Here is a 25,452-nt window from a genome sequence, read left to right on the forward strand (position 1 = left end):
CTGAGGAATTCAGCAGCATGCTTGTGATGTGACTGTTTTCCTCAGGCTGTGGGGTTGGTTTCCATGAAGCCAAAGTTTTAATCTGCTAATCCACATGGGTCTAGGAAGTAATAATTAGCTTTTCTTGCTAATTATTATGGGGGTAGACACAGTCCTTGGGGATGTGCCTTGCCTGTGCTTAAATGTCTAGAATGATGGATTTTTTTGGTCTGCTTCCTGACCTGGCAGAGAGCCCTTTGGGGCCACTGTATATGTCTGGCTAGCCCTGCTTTTACTTGTAATTCAAAGACAGAGTGCAAAGACCATGGTGGTTTGAGAATGGGGCTGGGAGCCTCACTAGCTCTGTCATTTTGTGCTGTGTGACCTTGAGAAAGTCATTTAACCTCTGGAGCCTCTGGCGTGTACTTGGGTGACCTGGGACTAATTGCTATTCTAGTAAGGAGCTAAAATGAGAGGGACAGAGCCATAATTCAGTGTTAGAGCATTTGCCTAGTGAGCTCCTGGTTTCCATCCCTGGCACTGCAAAACAAATATAAAAACCACTCAAGCGAAGAGCTAATAATGCTAGGGTTAAGTGAGGAAATAGAAGTAACAACTCTCAAGGCAGAGTGAGCTCGATACATAAGCTGGTTTTGGCTTGCTTTTCTCCTTTTGTTGAGGTTTCATATGAGATTTCAGTGTTATTTTTAAAAATTTTCTGTGCAAAGATGTTTGCAACCACAGTTTAAAAGTGAATCTTCAGATAGATATTTTGATATGCTATGAATGTGCCTAACCACATTTAGTTTCTGTTCAGATTTGTTTGGGATTTGACTCATTGGCCGGTGATCGTAGAGAATGATAAATAGGAAATTTGTGGACAGGAGGCTGCTTATGAAGAGGAGGTGAATTCGTTTACCAGGATGTGGGCGCACATTTGTGTGCCTTGTGCTGTTCTTTGTTTTGCGTGGCTGCCTTTTTCAGGCTGCACAGTAATAGAGGTAGCGTGAGGTGGGACTCTGGGCTGCCTGTTTATCCTTTGGGCTGCTTTCCTTCTAGCTGCTTTCCTGGACTTTATGAGTTGCAAAGCAGAAGTCTGTTCCTAGTCTCTTGCTGCTGGAGTTTTGGACATGAATTAGGACCATCCAGTTCTCCCACTGTGGGAGGTTTGAGGCAGAAATGAGATGCGAGCCATTTTTCTTCTCTTTGCTGCTCTCTGGTACCTACTGATATTAGAGAGGTTGGAGGCTTTCCTGTAGTGTTGACAATGTCTGTTTTCAGCTTCCTGGATGCTGAGAGCAGTTGCCTTGCCGTGCAGGAGAGCCCCGTGCTCCCTTCCAAAGGCAGTGATGTGATTGCCTGCTGGGTTCTTGAGTTCAGCAAGTCCAGTAACAGCTTCTGTTTGCCCCTCAGGTCTTTCAGTTTCATGTTGCTCAGTGACCTATTCCTAGGAGTCAGGGGATTGTTTAGAATCAACTTCTTCCCATGATCTTGAAATCGTCTTATTCCTTGTGTTAAATCCATTTCTGCTTTAAATACCTAGAATGATTTTCGTGTCTTGCACTGAGAACTTACTGACTCAGGAACATGCTGGTAGTGCTGCTTCTATGTGTGGAAAGCATAGAAGTTGATTAACTTGCAGGGGATTAAAAGATGGTAGAGGGCTTGGGTCTTTGACCTTTAGGTTTATGATCTGCATGAGAGGAACAAGTTCACACTTCAGTGTTGTTGGATGAAATGGGAGGGAGTATACCTGGATGTGGAATAGGTGTGTGGCCAGCACAGTAATATTGAAATATTGATTCAGTTTTATGTTGTTTGACTATTTCCTAATACTATGGCCATTTTAGAATTAGCACTAGAGAAATGAGAGGTAGCATTTGATTTACAGCTTTCTTACAAAGTCTGTTTACTATTGCCCTATGTCTTTGACTGAGCTTTCTAGGTGCAGCAGAACACGTGCTGTGAATTGGATCTGCTGCTGGTGTGATGAGCACATGCTTGTGCATTGCTGAGAAGCCTGGGAAGGAGGGCTGGGCAGTGGTTTCTAGACTTAGCTGTGTTAAGGATGTGCTTGCCTGTGGTCTTGGGTAAGACAGGCACTCAGGCTTAGTGTTTGTGCACATGTCCGTGAAATAAGCTGAGGTGTACCTACTTAGGAGTCTGTGAGAATGAAAAGAGCTGTCTCATGTAATCAGCATGTTGAGCTCCAAGAGCCAGGCAGAAGAGAAAGGAGAACATTTCAAGATGGGCAGACTGCTGCACAGGTCATTGTGTTAAATCTTTCTGCTGTGGGACGAGGGCAAGAAAAGAGACATAATAACAACATAAGCCAAAGCTAATAGATTGGAATAGGACACAACAAAAAGAAGGAAAAGAGCCTGAGAGCAGGGACATGAAACAGGTAAAGATGCAGAGGCCACGTATCATACACTCAAGAATCTCATGGGAATCCTAAACTGGGTACCATCATATATATGCAGAGGACCTGTAGGGTCAAAAGAGAGGAAAAATGTATATAAATAAAAGTAAAAATAAACCTGACATGGACAAGGAACCTCCAGTGAGGCTGTTGAGTTTGTCGCCTGCTGACATCTACTGCTGGGCATGTAGCCTGTCCTTAAGAGGAGTTTTGTTCCCCAGTGAGACTGCCTGGAAGAAAACTAAAATTTCATTTGCAAGTGGTTGTCAACTGGAGGTAGCTTCTGGGTTAGGGATTGGGGCATGTGTTCTTTCAGTTCTTGCAACTCAATCTGGTAGAGACCTGTGCAGGTGCTTGGTCTCTGTGAGTCCATCTGTCCTCTGATCCTGCTGCTTTAGAGGTCAGAGCTCATATTTAAAACCTGAGTGATATTTCTCTGTGTGGATTTGACATAGTTTATCTATTTGCTCATCAAAGGGCATCTTAGTTGCTTCCAAGTTTTGGCATACATGAGCAGCTGCTGTTGTAAAGATCCATGGAGGTGTAGGGTTTTCAGATCTTTTGGGTACATCCCAAGGAATGCAATTTCTATACTGTAGGATTAGCCTGTTCAGTGGTGAAGAAACTGCTTGTCTTCCAAAGTGCCTTCACCATTTTATATTTCCAGCAGCAATGAATGAGAATTTATTTTGTTCTGTCCCCTCACCTCTCTAGTTTTGTTTTGTTTTTGGTCAAGTACGAAGCAGGGTCCTCAACTGAAAATGCTCTGGTGTAAGTTACTATAATAAAATACCATTGAGTGGATGGTCTGTACACACCAATCCTGTAGGCTGGGAGGTTCCATAGCAGTACCAGCAGATTTGGTATCCATGGACACACCAAGGTTGTTTTGGTGGATGGTGTATTACTTATTACTTACTTTTCTTGTTGCTGTGGCAAAGAGCAACTTAAGGAAAGAAGGGTTTATTTTGCTTCACAGCTTATACATATAGTCCATCATCCCAGAGAAGTAATGGTGACAGGAACATGTGTGGCAGCTGGTCACATTGCTGCTGACATCAGGAAGCAGAGACGTGAGCCCATGGGATAGTGCTACTTATATTCAGAGCAGCTCTTCCTTCTTCTATTAAGCTTTTTCTGGAAATACCCTTGTAGATATACTGGGGATGTAGTTCTGTGGTGATCCTAAATCCTATCAAATTGGCAGTCAACAGTCATCCCAGACAGCCATCTTTTAAAAAGTATTTTAATATTCATGGGGGTCGGGGGCATGAATGCCAGAGAAAGGTGTTGACTTCCTTGGAACTGGAGTTACAGGTAATTGTGAACTGCCCGATGTGGGTTCTGGGAACCAAACTTGGGTCCTCTGGAAGAACAGCAAGCTGTCTTGACCACTGAGCCATGTCTCCAGCCCCAATAGTCATCCTTTTGCAGTATCCTCATGTGCTAAAGGGGCAACTCTTTGAGACCTCTTTTATATGGATACCAGTCTCAGACATGATGCCTTTTGCCTGCAATTCTTCTTAAATCTGCCACTCAGTACTGTCAACTTGGGGATTAGAATTTCAGCATGTAAATTTGGGGGTGGAGAACACAAATGTTCAGGCCTTAGCCACAAGGGTGAAGTATTGTGTTTGAGGAAAGGGGTGGTGCTGAGGTTATCCTGACCAGCGCATATATTTGGGCAGGGGAGGAAACACTGCTAGGTCCTGCTGAGTGACTGGAAGCCAGCTAGTCAGAGTGCCCATCTACTGCCTCAGCCTTAGCTTTGTTTCCCTGGAACAGGCACTTGGGTGGGTCAGTGTTGTCTCTTTCTTATTACAATGAAATAAGTAAGAAGTAGAAGTTAAGAAAACACGAAGGTGTACTCACAGTTTTGATTTTGTGCTGGACAACATGGGTCCTTTTTAGATGAAGGGTAGTATCTTTGAGGTTGGTTTCCTCTATGAGGTTTTCCTCTATGAACCTATTTCACTTGACTGGTGATTTAAGCTGTGTTTGGAGATGCTAGCAGGGAAGGTTGAGGAAAACAGGCAAAGTGCCCTTGTCTTTATACATACATACATACATACATACATACATACACACACACACACACACACACACACACACACACACACCCTTAAATGCTGGGGATGAGGAAGGCAGGATGCCACCTCTAGTTCCTTGTTCTAAAAGGCACTTCTTGATAGGCAGGCCTTGATAAAAGAGACTTTCCCATGGTTTAAGGAGATTCCATTTATGAGTAGCACTCATCTTTCAGGAGAAGGTTGGTTTGGGCTGGAGGATGGTGCATGGTTCCTGTCTAGTGGAAGGCAAGGACTCTGAGTAGCCCTGAATGTAGGCTATGCAGATGCCTCCTTTAAAGGGCCCACTAGTGACTGAAGTGCTCAGGAGGTATATGGGCCATGGTTGTGCACTCTGCACTTTGGTGGGCATAACCAAGGACTGTCCTCTAGAGAGGTCCAGGTTACTATGGCAAGAGGAGAAGTGAATACTAAGAGGAAATGCTCAGGAGGAACATGGACCATCATCATGTAGGCATGAGGTGCTACTTCCTCTTTTCTCTCCAGGACCCCACCCTTACAACTGGTTGTCTACACTTGATGTTCCCTTCACATTCCCCACTAGGCAAGAGCCTTTACAGTGACCCCTCCCTAAGACAAACCTGCAGAGAAGAGAACTTACTCAGTGACACTGTTTCTGTGCTTCTCTCGAGAGGCCACATCCCAGAGTCATGTATGCAAATGCTTAGCCCAGACATCATGTTCTTTCCAGCTTTGGAGGTCATCTGTATGTCCCAAGTAGTTCATATCCTCAATAGACCAGCTTGTGGAGGGTGCTGGGGAGTGCGTGTCCTCATAAGCTGCTCTGTGCTAGTACTTCTGTTGGCCTGGTGGGCTCTGTGTTTAGTTCTTTGGGTATTATCTGTGGCAACACTCAGCAGATTATCTGTCCTGGTTGGAATCCTTCACGACAGCATGGAGCCTACAAGAGGGAAGGATGCCTTGGCTGAGTGACTAGGATGGCTGCTCTCCTGAGCTTCTGTAGACTTGCCTGGAGTAAGGGCTGAAGAGACACATTGAAGCCCTCCAGGTGGCTGATGGCAGATTCTTCTTTAGTAGCAGAAGCTGTCTGGCCATGCCATCCCTTCTTGTGATATATGGAGATACATAGAGATTTGGCTCAGCTGGTTTCAGAGTCACTAAGAGCTTTCCTGACTCACATCTCAGCTTATAGCTCCTGTCTTTTCTGCATGTCTTGAGACCCCTCTTGCAATGTCTTCCTTCTACCTCTTACTGCTAGGCATGCTTTAACAAGAAAGCCTCTGTGATCAGAGGGCTCCCTCCACAGTGTTTTGCAAGTCCTCACTTGTGTGCTGTTGCTATGGCATGGTTGTTGAGCAGTGTCGACTGGCTGGGTCCCCTCTACTAGACCAAGAAACCATCTTTCTGTTCATTCTGTGTAAAAATTGAGAAGAACTCATTTTTTGCCAAGCAGAGATCTGGGTTCAGACATCATACATTTCTACAGAGAATGTTCATCTGAGGATGCAGCTTTGTAGTGGGCAGGACCTGCTTGACCACACATAAGATCTCATTTTGTCTGAGTGTATCTGCAGAGTGGTGATACACTTGCTGCCAGACTGTAGGTGCAATGGAGCGAGAAAGCAGGGTGTCAGAGAGGATGGGGATGAGAAAGCTGGAAAGATTATGCTTAGATAGGGTGTTGGGGCTTGCTGAGCAGGTGACATTCTAGTAAAGATTGGAGTTTGGGTAAGGAAGAGTGTTCTCCAAGGATATCATTGCAGGGACAGTGTGTCTAAGGTTGGTGGGTGGGGCTTGCCTTATTTATTTCATATCTATCTTGCAGTTGCTCAGGCCCTGTGTCAGAGCCTTATTAAGAAGCTCACCAGCTCCTGGTCCCAGGCCCTCATGGCAGTTTGTGCTCGCTTATTAACAAGTTCACTCCTTTTGGCTGTCAGGAGTCTGCTTTGCAGTCTGGCCCTATGCTGCCCAGTGTGTTAGGTGTTAATTAAAGCCAATTCAAATAACCTAAAATGGAAAATCCTCAGCCTTACTAGCCACATTCAGGTACCCAATAGCCACGTGGGAGTCAGCAGCTACTGTAATGAGTAGCTCACATGGGTACATTTCCATTGTGGTGGGAAGTTCTGTTGCCAGCCTAGTTTAGAGGACAGCCTGTGACTTTATTTTTAAATTTGTCCCTTTGATGTATAAAAGCAACACAGAGTGACTGTTTAACCAGCACATCATAATAAAGGGGGTAAAATAATGGAGCTAAGAGAAACCTGCAGAGAGAACCATGCATGGGACCAGGGGCATGTTGACATTGCTCATGACCACTGAGCCATCTCTAACCCCTAAATAGACTATTTAAACAAGCTTCTCTTGTTTAAAAATATGCAACAAGGCTTTGAGCGTCATTATACTTTCATACCTACTATAATCTTTCTTTATTTCCTTACAGGCTTTTTATGAGTTTTAAATATTAAAATGAAATAGACTAGTGCTGCTGGGATCTGCCTCAGAGGTAGAGCACATGCTTAGCATATGTGGGGGCCTGGGCTCTATGTTCAGCACTGTAAAAATACAACAATAGTATCAGCAACAAAAACTCAGAGGCTATTTCTATGGTTTGGTGTTCTACATTTTAACTTAAGAGAAAACAGTTTCTTACATAATTAAAAGTTGTTCACATACTTTTCCATTAGTATACTAATGGATAATGATGATGTATAGTAACTATAGTAATAATATCTTCGTGGTCTTCCTCCCTATGAATCATTTACTTTCCTGTCAATAAGGAAATGGGCTTAATTTCCGCTGTGTGTAGTACAGTCTGCTTGGTCCACATTTTAGATAATGAAATAGGGGATTGGTTTCCAGAACTGCTACTTCATGAACATTGTCCTTGACCACTGGTTAGCTCTGACTGTTCTCCCCAACCTCCTCCAACGAGGGCACAGTGCTATGTGCGAGGAGCCTTTTTTCTTGGAAGAAGCTTCTAAGCGGTGAACACTCAGACTCTGTTCAGTGAATAATGTACACCTAGCACTGGCCAGTGACTATTGGAATTTGCCATTTCTTTGGCCTCTGATTAGTATGATATGGGTTTGGAGAGGGCTTCTTTCTCTAGTCTTCTCTTTTCCTGATAGACTGTGGCTCCAGTGTTCTGCTTTATAGTTTTTGCTTCTGCCTGAGGTGGTCCCTCCCTTCTGCTCCTTGACTCTACCCAATTGCAGCATTCTTAAGGGATAGCACAACAGACATCCTTCTCTGAAGCTTCTCCAGCCCAGGGGCAGCTCCTACCAGAGCACAGTACTCCTTACTGTCTCCTACAGGTCACTATAGACTGGACTTGTCACTCTGTTATTCTGCTTTATCTCCTACAGGCACCCTATAGTCTATTATTGTCACCTTGTCCTGTCTTCTGCTGGTCTCCTGTAGTCTAGTATTGCCATGTGGCCTTGCTTTGTCTGTGAGCTCCCCCAGGACCGGGCCTGAGTCTTAGTCATTCCTGATCTCAGCTCCTCTCAGCAGATATTCCTCAGTCTCTGAACATCAACAGCATATAGTGGCTTGTTTCTCTTCAACCATACCAATAGACTCTTGTTTCTGGAGGCAGTGTAAGTGATACTCTATGGCTATCATAATATAATATAATATAATATAATATAATATAATATAATATAATATAATATAATATAATATAATATAAAATATATAATATAATATTGCTATATGAGAGAAAACAAGGGACCTCCTAGCTTATGGGGAAAGTGGCCCAGATTTGTTGGGATACAGGGGAATGACACACTATGTTTTAAAAGCCCATTGGTTTAGGAATTACTTCCAGCTTGGATCAGTGAGCTAGAAGAATTTGAAGACACTAGACAGAACATGTACTGCAGGGCAGGGCTTACTGTTTGACTTTGCTTTAGTGGGTAGAAACGAGGCACAGATTTAAAACAAAGTCTAAAGATAACTTCTTTCCAGCCATTTCCATAAGCACAAAGTTATCTTAAATACATACAGAGTAAAACATCAATTAAAGAAGTACGAAGTGTTTATTGGTTAAAGAGCAAAGTTCTTAGCACAGTAAAAGTGTCAGGGACATATTAACAAAATGTTCAGCAGGAGATACTCAGTGACTAAACAGGTGTCTGGTATGTGGAGGCCCTAGATTTAGTCCTTAGCACTGAAAAATAATAATAATTATGAAAACACCACTTATTGAGAAAAAGCATCCAAGTTCCACTCTTAGAGGTTAGTCTTAACTGGATCAGGTTGAGACACATGCATCAGAACTTGTAAGCACTCCTAGGGCAAATCTGAAATGTAGTGCAAGCAAGGCCAGCTCTGAAGTGTAGGCTGTGCTTGGAGAGCTCTTCCCTCTGTTGGGGCCAACAGGCCGGTGGTTTCCACATTGTCTCCTCTTTGGGGAAAGTCATCCATTATGGTATAAATAATATCAATATGTTTCCTGTTAAGCTAGATAAGATGCTTGGCCTTATGTAATTAATCAATTGTTGTCTGGTTAATAAGCACATTGACAGTCCCAGGAGCTGAATGGTGACATCATTATAATATAAATGAAGGCTATGGGACTCATTTCTGCCCAGTCAGGCAGGCTAGGCAGCTGGGATTTGAGCTACATTCTGTTGGAGTCCATATTCTAGGAATACACTTTCTACCTTTTCTTCCTAGTGTTAAGGGAGCATAGTCTTCTCATGGTTGCCTGAGATTGTTGCAATTCCAAGATTACTTATGACTACTATGTGGACAGACTTGTGACTGTTGACCAATTTCCCCACCTTTTTCTTAGTATTTAGTTGGAGATTGAAATAGATTGCATATTTTTAGTAAAGTACATTTTATATTTACATAGCCACTTTCATGCTGCTTTGTTTTTTAGATTTAGTTGGATAATTTTTAATTATGTGTAGGTGTGCATGTTTGCTTGTGAATATATGTGTACCTGAGTTTAGGTGCCTGTGGAGGCCACAGGCCAGAGGCATTTGATCCCCTGGAGAGGAGTTATAGAAAGTTATGAGCTATATTATGTGGATGCTGGGAACTGAACTTAGGTCCTTTGGGAGAGCAGCAAGTGTTCTTAATGGCTGATTCGTGTCTCTAGACTCCTTTGCTCTGCTTTCTTTTTCTCTTCATAAAAATCTAAGTTGATATTAAAAGAGAATGGAATCCCTGTTTAGTTTTTCCTTTTCGAGTTAGGGAGTATTTAGAAGACTTGGGAGATTGTGGATAGGGAAAATACGAGTCTTGTGGACTCTGTGGAGACTTGCAGAGGAGTCATTTCAGGGTTAGATTAATGAGTTACCCAGTAGGTTTCACGCTAGGCCTTGAGATACAGAGACCAAGTAGGAAGGCTCTCACCATATAGTAGGAGGTTGGCAGGTTAGAAATTAGAATCTTGGACCTGTAAGGTGTCTCAGCAGGTTCAGGCACTTGCCTTCTGCCAAGCCTGATGACCAGGATTCACACAGTGTTCCCTTGATCTCCACATGCAACTGAAAACAAACAAAAAATAAATATTTTCTTTAAAAAGGAAAAAGAAAGAGGAAGAAAGAAAGAAACTAGACCCTATGCTGCCAGCTCTTTGTGTAAAAGACTGGTGGAAGTGGTTTGGGAGCATTGCAGGGGCCGTGTGGGGAGGGACTTCCAGCTGAGTCACAGAGGAACTGAGTTCACTTTGCTGACGTTGAGTGTGCAGCAAAGCACACAGATTGTAGGCACTGAGTAAGCACATTCGTACCAATGCCGGTAGATTAGCAGCCCGCAGAAGCCTCTTTTGGGCCACTTCTTTCACAATATCTGTCCTGAGAGGGTGACCACTGTTGGGATAAATGGAGTAACCTAGTGTGCACTCCTGGGTTTGGACTCCTTTGCTCACACTCTGTGTGTGCTCCTGTGGATGGTACTTTGCTGAGTTTCAGCACTGAGGGGTGATGCTGATCATACTACTTTGGTTCCTGTGCTTTGAGGTACATATACCTAGGCAGAATCCCAGAGGCTGCTTTGTCCATGCCAGGCCTCTTCCCAGTTTGGCTACAGCACTTCACACTTCATTGGCTCTGTTGGGAGTCAGTTTGGTCAGTAGCCTCTCTAGACATGGGTATTGCCAATTTTGTTTTGAATGTTCATCCCGGCAAGAGGATAGGGCTGTGCTGGTTTTAATTTGCATTTTTATTTTAACAATAAGCTGTATCTTTTTTTATTATATTTGACACTTGGAATTTCTTTTGTGGTGCTTTTTATTTGTTGTTTATTACTGTTTTTCCTGGGAAGCTGGGAGGCCTTATGCATGCTAAGCATGTGTTCCATCTCTGGACTACATACCCATAAAAATTGATTTGTATATTCAGGATAAGCAACCCTCGTCAGATACATGTGCCACAAATACCTGTCCTTCAACATGGCTTACTTTATTTATTTATTTTTATATACTGCTTATCATGTTGCCCAGATTGATCATAAATTCTTGGATTCAAGTGTTCTTCGCAAGCGATTAGAAGTTCAGATAGATACTCTCATACTTGGCTTATACTTTACACTTTAATTTTCCTAATGTTTGTTATGGTTTTTGTTTGTGAACAAAGGTATTTTAGGCTGTAACCAGTTCTACCTTATCTGTCTTCCTTTTATGGTATGTGATTTCTTGTTACGTGTGTAGGATTGTTGCTGTCTTCTGGCAGTTTGTTGTTTTGCCATTTCCAATAGATCTTCACGCACAGTATGCAGATTTTCTTTCTCCCTGAACCTTTGAGGGAACCTGTTGCCTGTCTCCTGTCCTTACTTTCTCCTTCACTAACACCATGGTATTCTTCAGTCAGCCATGTGAGGCCCGGTAACTGCCTGTGCTCTCCTGCTTGGTCTTTTGTGACATTGTCTTGGCAGCTTTGCTCCTTTGCATTTCCATAGCAATTTTAGTTTGGTAGTTTCCTTTTGAAAAAATTTCCCAGGGTTTTGTTGGAGATTTTATTGACACAGATCAGTGAAGACTACTTATCTTTAAATGTGTTAGTTTCTCCATTAATTTAGGACTTAGGGGTTGTTTTTTTCATTATGCTTTTTAAAAGAATTCTTTTTAATATAAAGATTTTGTGTTTCTTTCATTAAATGTATTTTAAAAAGTGGCCTGGTGTGATGATCAGGAGATAAAGGCACCTGCTGCCAAGCCTGCCAAGCTAAGCTCCATCCCCAGGACCCACATAGTAGAAGAAGATACCTGAGTTCCACAGGTATCTTCTGACCTTCATGTGTGCACTATGCCACATCCCCCCCACCCCCGACAGATAGATAGATAGATAGGATAGATAAAATGTAATTTAAAAATATTCAAAATTATTCCAAGATACTATTTTTCAGTAGCTTTATTATATATAGTTGAGTAATGTTAATTTTTATTGTATACAGTTTGAGTCTTTTGGTCTTGCTAAATTCAGTTACTCTAATAGCTTATCTGTAAACCCTTTTGGATTTCTCTGTAGACTGTCATGACAGTCTGTGCATGACTCTTTCTATTACCTCTCATCTTGTTTTCTTACCTTGTTACTTCCTCACTTCTTCTACAGCGAGGTGCATTGAGGTGGTGCTGGCAAAGTCCCTGCCGGGGGTGGGGGTGGGGGGTTCTGATCCCTGAGAGTGTGGTCAGCATTGCTGTAGCTCTGATCAGATGTATGGCCTTCTATTTGTTGTGTTTATAAAAAGATAAAGAGAGAGAAGGAATATGTTTTTGTGGATGTGTGGTGAAGTGTGGGGTAAGGGGGTGCCTCTGCAGGGCCCATGCTGCAGAGGAAGGCATCCCTTCCCCCTGAGGGACCAGCCACACAATGGTGTAGTGTAGAATAGAGTTTATTTAGGGCTTGGGGAGGGGAGTTGAGAGGGTAGTAGAGACAGAGAAAGGCAGAGATAGAGAGCAGAGCAGAGTAGTAGAGGAGTATAGGCTGGCTATGAACATATGGAGAGAGATGGGGGAAGGAAATGGGGAGAGAAGGGGGAAAGGGCCAGAGAGGACAGAGCGGGAGCAAGAAGAGCGTGGAGGGGGCAAGCAGCCCCCTTTATAGCCCCCTTTAGGCGTACCTGGCCATGACCAGGTAACTGTGGGGCGGAGCTTAGACAAAATGCTAACACTACTAAGTATCTTTTCTCAGACTAGGACAGTTCTTTTTATTCCTAGTTTTAAAGTCTTAAAAAAGGCATGCCTGTCTTCCACTTTATTGGATGACTTTTCTCTATTCATTGCTGGCTATGTTTTCTCCTTTAGTTTATTGTGCTGTGTGTGTGTGAATGCCATTGCATTTTTCTAATGATTTCATATTCTTAGAATTATTCAATTTGCTCATGACACATTGTTCTTTATATTTGATAATATTTTGTTTCATTTTTTTCCTGTATTCATAAGAATATGGGCTATAATTTTTCCTTTTAGCTTTGGTATCAAAAACCTTATATGGTGTGTTTTCTTTCTGTTTTTCTCAGATAGTTTTTATGATTTTCTCTGGGGCTGATTGGATGGCTCAGCTGTTGGGTGGTTGATACAAATGATGACAACCTGAGTTCAGTCCCAGAGACCCCTAAGGTGATGAGAGAACTGACTTCCATAGGTCTGATGTCCACAGGTATGCTGTGGTATATATACCTCCTTCACACAAAATAAGCGAAAATGTAATAAAAAGATATTCTTCTTTGGCAGTTGAAGCTATGAATATGTTAAAACTTACTGACCTATATATGCCCCCAAAGTCAGCTTTACTGTCTCTGAACTCCATAGTACTCCAGTGCAGTGTAGGGGACTTTAAAACATTTGTTTATACTCCACTTAATACTCTGTCCCTGTCTCCATCACTACAGAGCCAGCCTAGGCAGGGGCTCTGCTGCTGATGTGCTTTTCTTAGTAAATGATGCCAGTGAGTGGGTTTGTTGAGTGGCCTAATACATTTCTTGGGATGAGCCTTGGAAAGGAGAAGGACTAAGACAGACTTGTTCTTTAAATGCCTGTGTTTCTTCTTTCCATGTTTGGAAGACTGCTGGTGAGGCCATCTGAACCTGATATTTTCTTTTTCTGCGAGTTTTTAAATTATGGAGTCAACATTTTCATTGTCCTATACCATATAAACTCCCCTTCCCCCTTCCTTTCTACAGTGTATCAAGTGACATTGCTTTCCTTGGAGTCACCAACTCCTTGTCCCAGACAAGGTCACTGGCTGTTGAGCAGATATTTCTGGTGCAGCTACAGACACAGTATTTCTCAGTGAAGTGTTAATAGAGCTGACAGCTGCCTGTAGAAGGGCTTTTACAGGACTGACAGTTGGCATGTCAGTTGATGGCAGCCCCCAGAAGAAGCAACCTGCAGTAACTGCTGGTGGGTTTAGAGTTTAGGTGTTTGTTGAACTTGAGGTTGTTAGATCCTTTTTGTTTTTGAGCCAGAGTCTCACTATGTATCCTGGAACTCTGGATAGTTCAGGCTGATCTCATAGGCTTGGCCCTCCTGCCTCAGCTTCTGGAGTGTTGAGTTTATGAATCATCACACGTAGGGTGTTTATTTTTTTATTTTTTTAAGACAGAGTCTCAGTAAGTAGCCCAGGCTGTTAGACTTATATGCTGCCAAGGAGGACCTTGAACTCCTTCACCCATGGAGGGGAGAAGTCATCAGATTTCCTGGAGCTGGAGTTGAGGAACTAAAGTCAAGCCCTGTAGAAGAGCAGGAAGTGCTTTTTACCACTGAGTCATTTCTAGCTTCTGTTTTGTTTTGTTTTGAGACAGGGTTTCTTTGTGTAGCCTTTTCTATTCTAGAACTCACTCCATAGACCAGGCTGACCTTGAACTCACAGAGAGATCCACCTGCCTCTGCCTTCGAAGTACTGGAATTAAAGGTGTGTATCACCATTGCCTGACTTGTTTTGGTTTTAAAACAGTATCTGGATTTGTGAATGAGAGGGAATTTCTCCAGTGTTGGTTTTCAAAGGAATGTTTGGACATGACACATGTCTTGATCCACTTGCATATCCAACACTTACTTCCTTCTCCATCCAGCACAGTGTGGTCACAGGTATTGCTTGGATGGCAGTTTGTACAGTGCTGTAGTACTTCTAAGTATGAAGGGATAGTGGGCCCATGATCAGAAGCTTGCCTGTCCCATCTGATTTGACTTGTGCTAGAACTGTGTCTTGGCCTGAGGAGCTGTACACTCAGGCTTTGCTACTCTGCTTTGCCTGCCCCTCTGCCTCCACCCTTCCTGTGACATGTGAGGTGCCCCACCCCTGCCCTTCCAGCTGATCTGCTCCATCCTGCAAGTCTTCACCTTTCAGAACAGGTAGAAGGAGGACACTGGTGCAGCCCTGACACTCTGGCTTGCCAGGTATGAAGCACCAGGAGATTCAGAGCATCTGTGACTGGTCCCTGAGAACTGTGTAGTCACAGTAGAATCATGGCTGTTTCCCCTTTGCTTCTGCTCATGGACAGGTGAGTGGCTGTTATGCCTCTCTAGCTGTGTAACTGGGGACAGCCAGAGCCAGGTCTTTCTCATTGTGGTGGAGGATTTGTTGTGAGGTAACTTGATGCCCTTGACGTGGTAGGGAAGTTTCCTTGAGTGGTCCTGTTTAAAATGGACCCACTCACTTGTGTTTGGGAGGATGTTGGGGATATAGCTCTTTGGGGCATGTTAGTGCAGACATGCCTAGTACTCTACTAGTGCTCTTGATTTCTGTGTAAGTGTGGGGTTACTGAGGAAAATGTGTCTATAGCAGCCCTGTAACTGTTCCTTGTTTTCTTAGGGCAAGGCTAGAAACAACTAACTAGATGCACACACATGTCAGATTGTGAGGGTAGAATTCACTATGGTGGGATGGAGAGGACCAGCCATGATCTTTCTGTCTCTCTAGGTTCTTCTTGTTTATTTGGTGGCTGGATACTGGGAGGGGAATCAAAATGTGTGACAAGTGTCTAGTCAGCTCCAGTCTGCCAGAGAGTGACCTGTAACAGGTAGCTGTGACTGGAAATGGGCCAGCTGCTCTCCTGGAAATGAGTGCTGTGGTTCAGCTTTGGAGTCTGATGTGGTGAGCCAAAGGAGGGAAGGGATGAGGAGTGATGGCAGGATCCAGTAGCAAGCTGCATGTTCCTCACATATGCAGTATCCCAGGGTGGAGGCCTTTATGGAGCTTCACTTCCTTCACACCTCAGCAGAGCTTTAGAAATCTCTCAGTAGTGCCTGGCTGGTTGAACCTGCTTTACCAGGCCAGGGGCTGTCATCCGCCCACTCAGCCAACCTCCTCCTCAACTGATCCTTGATCCATGTGGCTGGATGTCTCCTGGACTGCTCTAGAGCCTGGTTTCCTCTATGGTAGTGTACAGTAGCAGTCCTTCTATAACCCTTATAAAAATCCCTTGGTCAAGATTTTTACTTTTTCATTTTTAAGACAGTCTTATGTAGCCCAGGCTAGCCCCAAACTTGCCATGTAATCAAGCGTGACTTAGACTTCTGGTCCCTCTGTTTCCACCTTCTGGGTGCTGGAATTACAGGCATGCACCAGTGCCTTGGTTAGTGCTGTGTTGGGGATGGAGCCTGAACTGTGTCTTCAGTGCCTTGGAAAGCATGCTATATGTACTCAGGGCCTGCTTTGGGCACTAGAGATGAAGCAGTGACTGGCAGAGGCAGCCTTGGGAGCTTTACACCCTGATGAAGTACCGGATTGACATTGTCCCTATGTTCTCTGTGTCTGCCTTCTGAGGGCAGGGGCCAGGTGCAGCCCCGGTGTATTTCGTTGTCAGTGAGCATTTTATATTGCTCTTGAAGCCTTCTTTTTTTTTTTTTTTCTTCAGTCTATCCCGAAAGTTAATGAGGACAAGTGTAACAATACTTACAAGTCCAGAGGTATTTAACAACAGGGCATGGACTTTGGCTCTGGGTGCTTGCTGGAGTCTCCTGGCTGCTTGCATGCTCCAGGCTTCACATGCCAGAGTGCCGGGACTGAATTCGGGACACTACTAATGATTCTTAGCCTCCAGAAGCTCATTTATCCCAAATTTTGTGTTCATAATTAATTTTTTTTCCTTAAAGGATCTCCTGTCTAAACTATTAAAGCTTAGAGAGTCCCTAAAAATCTGGGTCAGGTCCTCCCTAAAAACAGATGATGGAAATGCTGGTGTTAACTATGTGATAAGTGTGGGGGCAGTGCTGGGTGCTACAGGCCAACATACCCTACAGGCCGCCACGGCTCTGCCTCCCTGTGCTGCCAGTGTGCTCACATAGGGTATTTCAAGAGAAGCCAGAAACCACGGTGTGTGTGTGTGTGTGTGTGTGTGTGTGTGTGTGTGTGTGTGAGAGAGAGAGAGAGAGAGAGAGAGAGGAGAGATTTCTAAAAAAAAAAAAAAAATCAAGCAGTAGTTCACATTGAAGAACACTCTAAAAAGGAAACGAAGTTCCCACTACTTGTTCCCACTGTATGGTTGTCTTGAAGTAGATAGTGCCTGAGCTGCTTGAGTTAGTGTGGCTGGGTTCTTACCAGGTAGAACAGCTCTTCTTCCCTGTTTGATTCTGCAACCAGGTGACAGAGGACTGAGGGTAGCTGCATGAAAGAGGTGGACAGTGAACAAGCTGTTTACCATCCCCTTCCTCTGTCTTAGAAGTTGAAGGAACAGGAGAATGGTTCCCTGTGCTGCAAACCACTCTTCTGGTAGAAGTCAGCCATTCTTCATGCTCACTGAGAGAAAACCCAGCCTTGTGGGCCATGTCCAGTGAGCAGATGCCATTTATTTCTTCACTTGACTTGGGAGGCCTGACTACCAGGTGGGTGGTCTTGAGAATTTACCTGACACCTTGGAATCTTACCATTAATTTTAACCAAAGCCACAGGTAATGCTTACGGTAACATCTGTGGAGTAGGAGATCCATGCTAGAGAAGCATGCAGAGGTGGTCAGCATATATCTGGACAGCTATTTCAGTCAGGAAGTGTTTGGAGAGATGGAGGTGAAACGTACCATGTGACTTTGGTTTTCTTGTGATACTGTGATGGGCATTTCTGTTCTCTTGAAGCTGTGGTCCTCTTTCTTGTTCCTATGCAAGGCTTCTGGCTCCTGTTGTCTTTGGATACTGCCTCCTCAGCCATCATGGAGGAATCCAGACTGGTGGTGGAATAGTGCTTGGTACATTCCTGGGAGGAGAACCTGTGATTTAGGTCTAATGTTGGAAAGTTAAGGGCTGAAGGCTCAGAATTAACATGAGAATCTGAACAGTGTGGGTTGGTCCTGTGGTTTTCCCACATTGTGAGGTTCCTGAGGCAGATACTGCTTCCTGTGCTATGTGCCACCAGCAGCTGAGCATAGTGTCTGATACACATCTGTTGAGATGTACTGCTGTCCAGATAGCTGCTGTAGATGGCCTCCACAGGGCCTGTATTTTAAGCAGGACCTGCAGTCACCCTGGTAGCTGCCTTCCCAGCACAGCATTAACTGCTTTGTATTTATTTGTAGCTGGATCTGGGTAGGTTGTTATCTCTTGAGCATCCTGATTTTAGCTCTAGGAGGTGGAAATAGAGGTTAATAGATGAGTCTTACCTATACACAAATAAAACAAAACCAAAACAACAAATACACTGAGTGGGTATGAAGCATGAGGGAAATGAGCAGTGATTGATAGCTTACCAGGTGTCATGACATCTGTCTTGTCCTTCCTTTCTTCCCCTGTGTGGATGAGGGAAGAAAGGTTAGAGCTAGGATACTGGTCCAGCTCTGGCTAACCCTCAAATGTCCTCGACCTTCTTGGATTTGCCCCACTGAATGCCTTGCCCTTGGTCCCTGCCTCCCATCTCCAGGCGTTGGTATGAAGGCTGGGGCCCTTCTTCATGCTACTTCTGTTTTTAGATTTGGGCAGAGGCTCAGCTTCCTGGAAGTACAACATGAAAGGCTCAGGAAAAAGTTCCTGAGGTGTTTGTTCTTCATCGAGCCCCCTCTCCAGGCTGCTCACACTGCCATGAGGCAGGGCAAAGGATTTTGCCTGAGTGAATGATTTGAGTCAAAGCTTATATGTCAGCAGCTGAGCAAGCTTGTTTAGTTCCTCTTTCAAAAGACTTTGGTCTGTGGTGCCAGTGGAGTGTCACTGAGTAATTTCATTTTGCCTTTAACTTCTCCCTTGCTTAAGGCCACTTCTACTGAGCACCGTGGACTCATTTATACTAACTGGAGTTTGTGTGTGTGTGTGGGGGGGGGTAGGAGGGATGCAGTGAGGGAGTAATGTGGTGTGGGGGAGAGATACTGCCGGGGAGAGATATACTGTGGGGGAGAGATACTGTCGGGGAGAGATGTTGGAGAGAGATGCAAGAGTGTTTTGTTTTCTAGTGACAGAAATACCTGGCTTTGTAGTGGCTGTTTCTTGTTTATAAACCTCAAAGCAGGTGATACATTTGCATGGTTCACAATTCAAAAATGCAGTGGAGTTTGTGGTGGAAAGTTGTATATCATATCTAGTAACTTTTTTCAGAGGAGTGGTTGTTAGCAGGGAGTCCACCCTGGACAAGCGGGGGTTGACACGTGATCAAATGTCTTACTTAATACTGTTAGGACTCTGGCTTTTGCTGTGACAACAGGTAATTCTCAGTCTCTAAGAAAGTGTCCATTGTCCTTCTTAAAGCTATATTAATATGTCTCAAACTTTGGCTTTCATTTTTTATGACATTTAAAAAATAACACTGTGTTTCAGTCAACATACTTCACTGTAGTGGCTTCCGCAGTTCAGGTCTTCAGCAGGAACAGTGGGTGGTGGCTCCATTGTTGTACAGAGCTGAGCCCTAACTCTGTTACTATAGATAAGGAGAGTTTCAGTCTCAGATTTGGTGCTATTCTCCACACCTGGCTCTTAGTCTCCCTTGCCTTTTTGCCGGTGTCTGTGTTATATCTACCTCCTGCTATACAGGGTACCCTAAGTGGCCTTAAGAGTAAGGTGCCAGGAATTGGAAGAGGCAGTACATACTGGTCCTACATCTTCATGCTGGAATCCTAGTGGGCTCCTGGTAAATGTGTCAGGAGCTGTCATGTTTCCAATTCTAGTGACACCCTGTGTGTTTTACACATTGTACCTATGAACTTTTTCCTGGTTTCCCAGAAACTGATACTCTACTATTTTGAGCATTACTTTGTCTTGGGTGTCTGTATCTTTTCCTGAGTATGATGTACTGAGATGAAAATAATGACTTTTCCAGCCACTGGGTAAAACAGCTACAGCTCAGCTTTGCCTGTCCATGGTTATTAGGCCTCATTTCCTGCTGTTAGAATCCAACTTAGTCCCTTGTACTTGGTGTGGCTTCATCACTGATACTTCCTCCACTGCCACCCTAGTCTTGTTGTCTGAGAGGCTGAGACAGCTTCAGTGGGATTCTGGAATCACTTTGGTGCAGGCAGCTTCTGAGGCTGCTAGAGATGCCTTGACTACTGCTTCTGAGACCACCTTCTTTGGAAACCCTCTGTTCTCATGAACTAGCTCATTCTCTGCAGATCTCTGTGTTTTGAGAGTTCTCAGTACTGATGTGGTGGTGGTGGTGGTAGGGATTTGGCATGAGGAGTCCCTGCTGTCCAGTGCCTACTCAATGGAGAACCATGGAAACATCTGATGGGTGGGAACAGGTTTCCTTCAGGCCAAGAATAGGGCTATACTGAGCTCTGGCCTCCACCTCATTTAACACTCATGTCACCTATTTGCAAACACCTTTTTGCAAAACTCCCCACTGGGCATGGGGAGCAGTCAGTGGAACAGGGATGGAGATGGAGCTAGGCCACATGCCCCCTAAAAACAGGGTCAAGTCACTGACAAGATGGGAAGACAGGGCTAGTGTGAGCGAGCCATTTCTGCCTTCAGGGCATGGTGCTTGTTTGGGGCCTTGGGTCCAGGACCAGTCAGTGCCTGAAGGATAGCTGAAGAAAGAAAGGGCAAGGACTTGTACATAGGTAGCACAGTCCTCTTCTTGGGTCCTAGACAAGACGGCTACTGGAAGAAGGCCTTCCTTTACTTGGAACTTTCTATCACTGAATACAATTGAGGCCCCAGGAAACATGGCAGGAGTGAGGCCTGAAGGCTGCACAGTCTCAGCCTGCAGAGGAGCTTCTTACCCAGACTGATGCCTTTAGAAAGAGGTTCTGTGCCTTCTCTGTGGAAGGGGGATTTGAGTGAGCATCTGGGAAGAAGTGAGTAGTGAGGAACTAAGACAGGCATACACCAGGCAGAGGAGGACCACACTAGTGTGTGTACATGAACACAGAGGATGTGATCTGGAGTCTCAAGTGGTCAGGGCGCCATGTAGGCAGTGTAATGGAGGAGTATATGGACTGGAAGCAGGGCTACAGGCCCTGGGCTGCATGTTGGCCGCTGCGGAAGCCTGTAGCTATCCATCCCTAATGCTTCAAGGATGGTACTTTTCCTCTTTGAGTCACAAATGTATCTTTTCACTGAGGAGCCATAATTTTCTAGGGATACAGAACAAAGGAGCCCAGCAGTTATGAGAACTGTTTTCTCTCAAGTGCTTCTCTGTAGTGAACACTTACCCCCTGCAAACTGTCCCCGAGGGCATAGTGGGTGCTCTTTCTCCCCTGGCCTCTCCAGTCCTCACCCTCCACTGTCTCTTCTTTTGTGTGTGTGTCCACACGTGAATGTGGAGGCCACACATCAACCTCAGGAGCTTTCTACCTTGCTTTCCAGGTGTGCTCCATGCCTGGCATTGCGCTTAGCTCCTAGATTGGGGTCATGCTTGGTCCTCACGCTTGTATGGTGGACTGCCTGGTTTTGTGTGTCAACTTGACACAAGCTGGAGTTATCACAGAGAAAGGAGCCTCCCTTCAGGAAATGCCTCCATGACATCCAGCTGGAAGGCATTTTCTCAATTAGCGATCAAGGGGGGAGGGCCCATTGTGGGTGGTGCCATCCCTGCATCCCTGGGCTGGTAGTCCTGGGTTCTATAAGAAAGCAAGCTGAGCAAGCCAGTAAGTAACATCCCTCCATGGTCTCTGCACCAGCTCCTGCTTCCTGACGTGCTTGAGTTCTCAGTCCTGACTTCCTTTGGTGATGAACAGCAATGTGGGAGTGTAAGCTGAATAAATCCTTTCCTCCCCAACTTGCTTCTTGGTCATGATGTTTGTGTAGGAATAGAAACCCTGACTAAGACATATGGCAAGTACTTTACTAAGTACTCCCCTCAGTCCTGCGCTGCCCCTTTTTCCCTAGGTTCTTCTGCCTCTGCTCTGAGGTCTTTGATCTTGTGGTGTAAGCAGGGTTGCTGACTCCTTATCTGCAGCGTGTAGGTGTGTGGGCTGTGTGTACATGTATGTTAGTAATGTTTCAGGCTCTGTGACAAAACAACCTGAGGAAAACAACATGGCGGGAGGATTTATTTTGCTTCAGAGTTTCAGAGGCTTTGCTTCCAAGTCCAGCTGGCTCCATTGCTTCTGGGCTGTGGTAAGGCAGGAAGCAGAGAGAATCCCAAGAAGGGTCAGAGATTAGATAAACCCTTCAAGAACACACCCCCCTTTGACCTACTTTTAAACAGGCCCTGCCTCCTAATGAATAGTCCATTCAGCTGTGAATTTAACAGTGGATTAACCCATTGATGAAATCAATCACCTTTCAGTAATGCTACCAGCTGGAGACGAGCCTTCTACACAGGAGCCTTTTGGCACTTAATATTATACTCAGACAGAGTTGTTAACCATGCTTTTTCATCCCCCTGCCCTTGCCTCCTTGCAGACACACATGGTGACCACTTCAGTTGCCAACAAACATGCTTAGCACCTACTGCTTAATAGATAGACTCTGGGAGTATAGAGGTGACTTCCCTACTCTCCTGCTAGGGACAAAAGACAGAGGGGAGGCAATCGAACCTGTGTCAAAGACAGCAGGAAGTAATGAGTACTATGGAAACAGTGCTGGAATCCTTGGACAAGTGTGAGGGTCTATTGCTAGGTGGAGGCTGGCCGCCTGAAGTCAGCCTAAAGCTTGACTAGAGCTGCTCCCAGTTCTCTGTCCCATGGGCAGTGTGGGCAGATGGTGACATAGCCTTGGAAAGGAGCTATAGAACACTAGGTAAGAATGTGTATGGGGAAAAAAAAAAAAAAAAAAAAAAAAAAGAATGTGTATGGGGTCTAAACGATGTTTGGAGGTGCTGCCAGACCCCTGGCAGGAGGATTGCCCAGGGGCTACAGGGTTCTTCTGGCTTGTGTCTGCCTGTTCCTTATGTGCTTGCAGTGCCTAGCTGCGCACTGACTTTGGTCATGTGATGCACACTAGTCTGAAAAGCACTTGTGTGTTCAGAGCACTTTCGTGCAGTACCATTTTATATGTAACATTGTGATTTGGGGTTTTCAAGATATTAACTATAAAAAAATAATTTATTCAAGGTACTTTCCATGAGTCTCTCAAGTTTTGGTTGGCTTATGAGCTTAAGATCTTAGGTTGACACTGACTAAACAGCTTTGAATCTGGGTACTCTTTAGCTTTGTCTGCACTTCCATAGTGCAGTCTCAGACTGCTGCCTTCAAGTGCTCCTTTTCATCTTCTGGTCCTGTTGCTGCAGTGAATAGCACTGCTTGTGTTCAGCCTCCCAAGACATAAATACAAGAGCCAGGCTCCCGTCCCTTTACACATCCCATACCTTGATTGCTCTGTGAGGTTTCAGATTCTTTCCCTGAACATGGCAGTCCTGTCTTTCTCGATGCTGCCAGTGAGCGGCCTTCCCTTCCCTGTGGTTTGTTTCACCATCTCTGCCAGCTCCAATTCAGTATACGTAACCTTTCCAGTAACTCAGGTTCTAGGTATCCCATGTTCTTAGCATCTGTGGGTGCCTGGGGCTTTCCTTGGTTTAAATTGCATAAATCCTTCTTAGATGGTAAATGTGTTGAAACTCTAGAGTGTCCAAAGTTCACTTGTTCGTTTGTTTGTTTTTACAAATATTTTGGGCTGTGAAACCATTTCTGAAATGGATTCTATTAAGGTCACAACAGAAACAAGGGAAGAAAACAGTGAAACCAATTCATTTGCATAGTCCTGTTCCCCCGCCCTTCCCTTTCCCTCTTTTTTGATAGGGTCTTGCTATAATGCAGTCCAAGCTGGCCTCAGACTCTTCATTAAAGGTCAGGCTGGCCTTGAACTTGAATTAACGAGTAGTCCTCCTGCCTCAACATCCAAAATTCAGGGGTTATAGGAGTATGGTACCACGGCTGGTTATTCTTTTTTGAAGCTTTTGTGATTTTGTTTTGGTATGTTTTAAAACTTACTGGAAAGCTACAGGCATGTCTTCTTTTGGGGGCACCCTGGAAGCCATTTGCATTAATGACTGCATCTGACTGCATCTGACCTGTATAGTCAAACCTGCTGAAAACCAGATTTGTTTGTACTGCCAGTTAGGGTTTGTAGTTTTTGGAACTGTGTTTACATATTGTAGAGAAGACCTTGTGACCATCTCATGAATGATTTTCTCTGATCCTTGGAGGCTGTATAGATCACCTTGTAGATGATTTAAGCTAGAAGGTAGCTACTAAAGCAGTTCTGATCTGAAAGACTGCTGTCCTTGAAATGTCAGTTTATAATTGAACTTGTGCATTGCAAATGGGGTCTCTGTCACTCATAGGAAACTGAGACTCAGGCTACATTCCTAGTTCAGACTCAAAGCTACTGAATGGCAGAGCCAGGCATTTAGCTCATTTTGGCTGACTTTTGTTGATTTACTTTATTATTGAGTACATTTTTAAAATTCTAAATAGTAGAATTGGTACACATAGTAGTTGACTACAGCAAGCTTGTATCTAAGATCTGTGTCTGTGTAGTTCTGTGTGTGTGCAAGCCAAGTTTGAGGTGTTAATGTGTGCTCACTGCACAGAGTCCCTCTCAAAGCAAAGTTTGGTTTGTTTGTGTTAACCTGCCTTGGCCGGCCTAGTGTCTCTGTAAACACCCAGAAATGGCCTAGCCCTTTTCTTTTCTTTCTATAGGAATTTGCTTGCTAGAAAACAAAATGCAAGACTTGATAGACAGAGAGACTTGGGATGGAAGCTGTTTGGAAAAGTCCCACTCCGAGAGACTGCTCAGAAAGATTCAAAGAAAACACAAAAGGTAAGCCATTGATGAGTGTAGTGTGTGCTCATTAACCACACAGGTAACCCTCACTGAGGCTTGAAGTTGGAAAGCTCTCTGTGTTCATTGGGTGCCTGGATCTTAAATTTGAATACAATATGTGCTGGAATCTAACTCTCTTCACCTCTTTACAGAGTGTAACATGCATACAGGGAAGTTGAGCTGGGCTTTAGATACTTAAACTTGATAAATTTTAGTTGGTCTTTCCAGTAACAGTTGCACACATGTTTATAATCAAGCTTTATTGTGTTTGATACTAACGCAGTCTCCACACATCTTGGAGCTTAAATCCTTCATTTTGCTCTAGAACATTCAGGCTAGGCCATCATGCTCCCAGGCTCTGGGAGGACCTTGCCCCTTGGTTTTTCAGATGTTGTCTGCTTTGTAATTCAAGGCTAGGCTAGGCTAGGCCTGCAACACAATCCTCATGTTGCTCATGTCTGCAGCTGGAGCACTTGCTTATCTTCTCAGGGAGGAGCCCAGGCCGAATGGTGACAGCTCTTAGGCAGCCTGGACTTTTAGAATCAGCAGCCTCTCTGAGGCTCTGAACCTGTTTACCTTGAAGGTCCGATGCTGGCCAAGTAGTTGTCCCCAGCAGCTTTTTTTTTTTTCTCACCCTAGATCTATGTTCACTGGCAGTTAGCTATGTTCTGAGTTCTCTTGGGAATCAACTAAGTGCTAATTCTCATGGCTGACATTGGGTTTGAGAAAATGGCCCACCTAAGGCAGAGCATGGAAAGTAGACAGGTCCTCCTCCTTAAGATGGAAAGGTTGATGTGGGTATTGTGTGCTAGTTTTAATCTGTAGTGTTGTGCTTCTAGTTTATTCTAAATAATGAGCCATGATGATCCCCGAGGCTTAGGTGTGGGGTTGTGTTATAGATGATCCCTGAGCCTTAGGTGTG

General features: G+C 44.4%; 1 protein-coding gene across 3 annotated transcripts in view; it reads left to right on the top strand.

Moving 5' to 3' along the window:
* The window catches only part of Tbc1d14 (TBC1 domain family member 14), a 91,529-nt gene that overhangs the window by 14,901 nt on the left and 51,176 nt on the right, over positions 1-25,452 (top strand). For all 3 annotated transcript variants that reach the window (XM_028758045.1, XM_028758044.1, XM_028758043.1), the window contains exon 3: positions 24,407-24,527. In XM_028758045.1, coding sequence (XP_028613878.1) covers positions 24,407-24,527 — 121 coding nt within the window. The remainder of the gene's footprint in view (positions 1-24,406; positions 24,528-25,452) is intronic.

The sequence above is a fragment of the Grammomys surdaster genome, unplaced genomic scaffold (genome assembly GCF_004785775.1).
Source record: "Grammomys surdaster isolate TR1022 unplaced genomic scaffold, NIH_TR_1.0 126187, whole genome shotgun sequence".
NCBI classification, from domain to species: Eukaryota; Metazoa; Chordata; class Mammalia; order Rodentia; family Muridae; genus Grammomys; species Grammomys surdaster.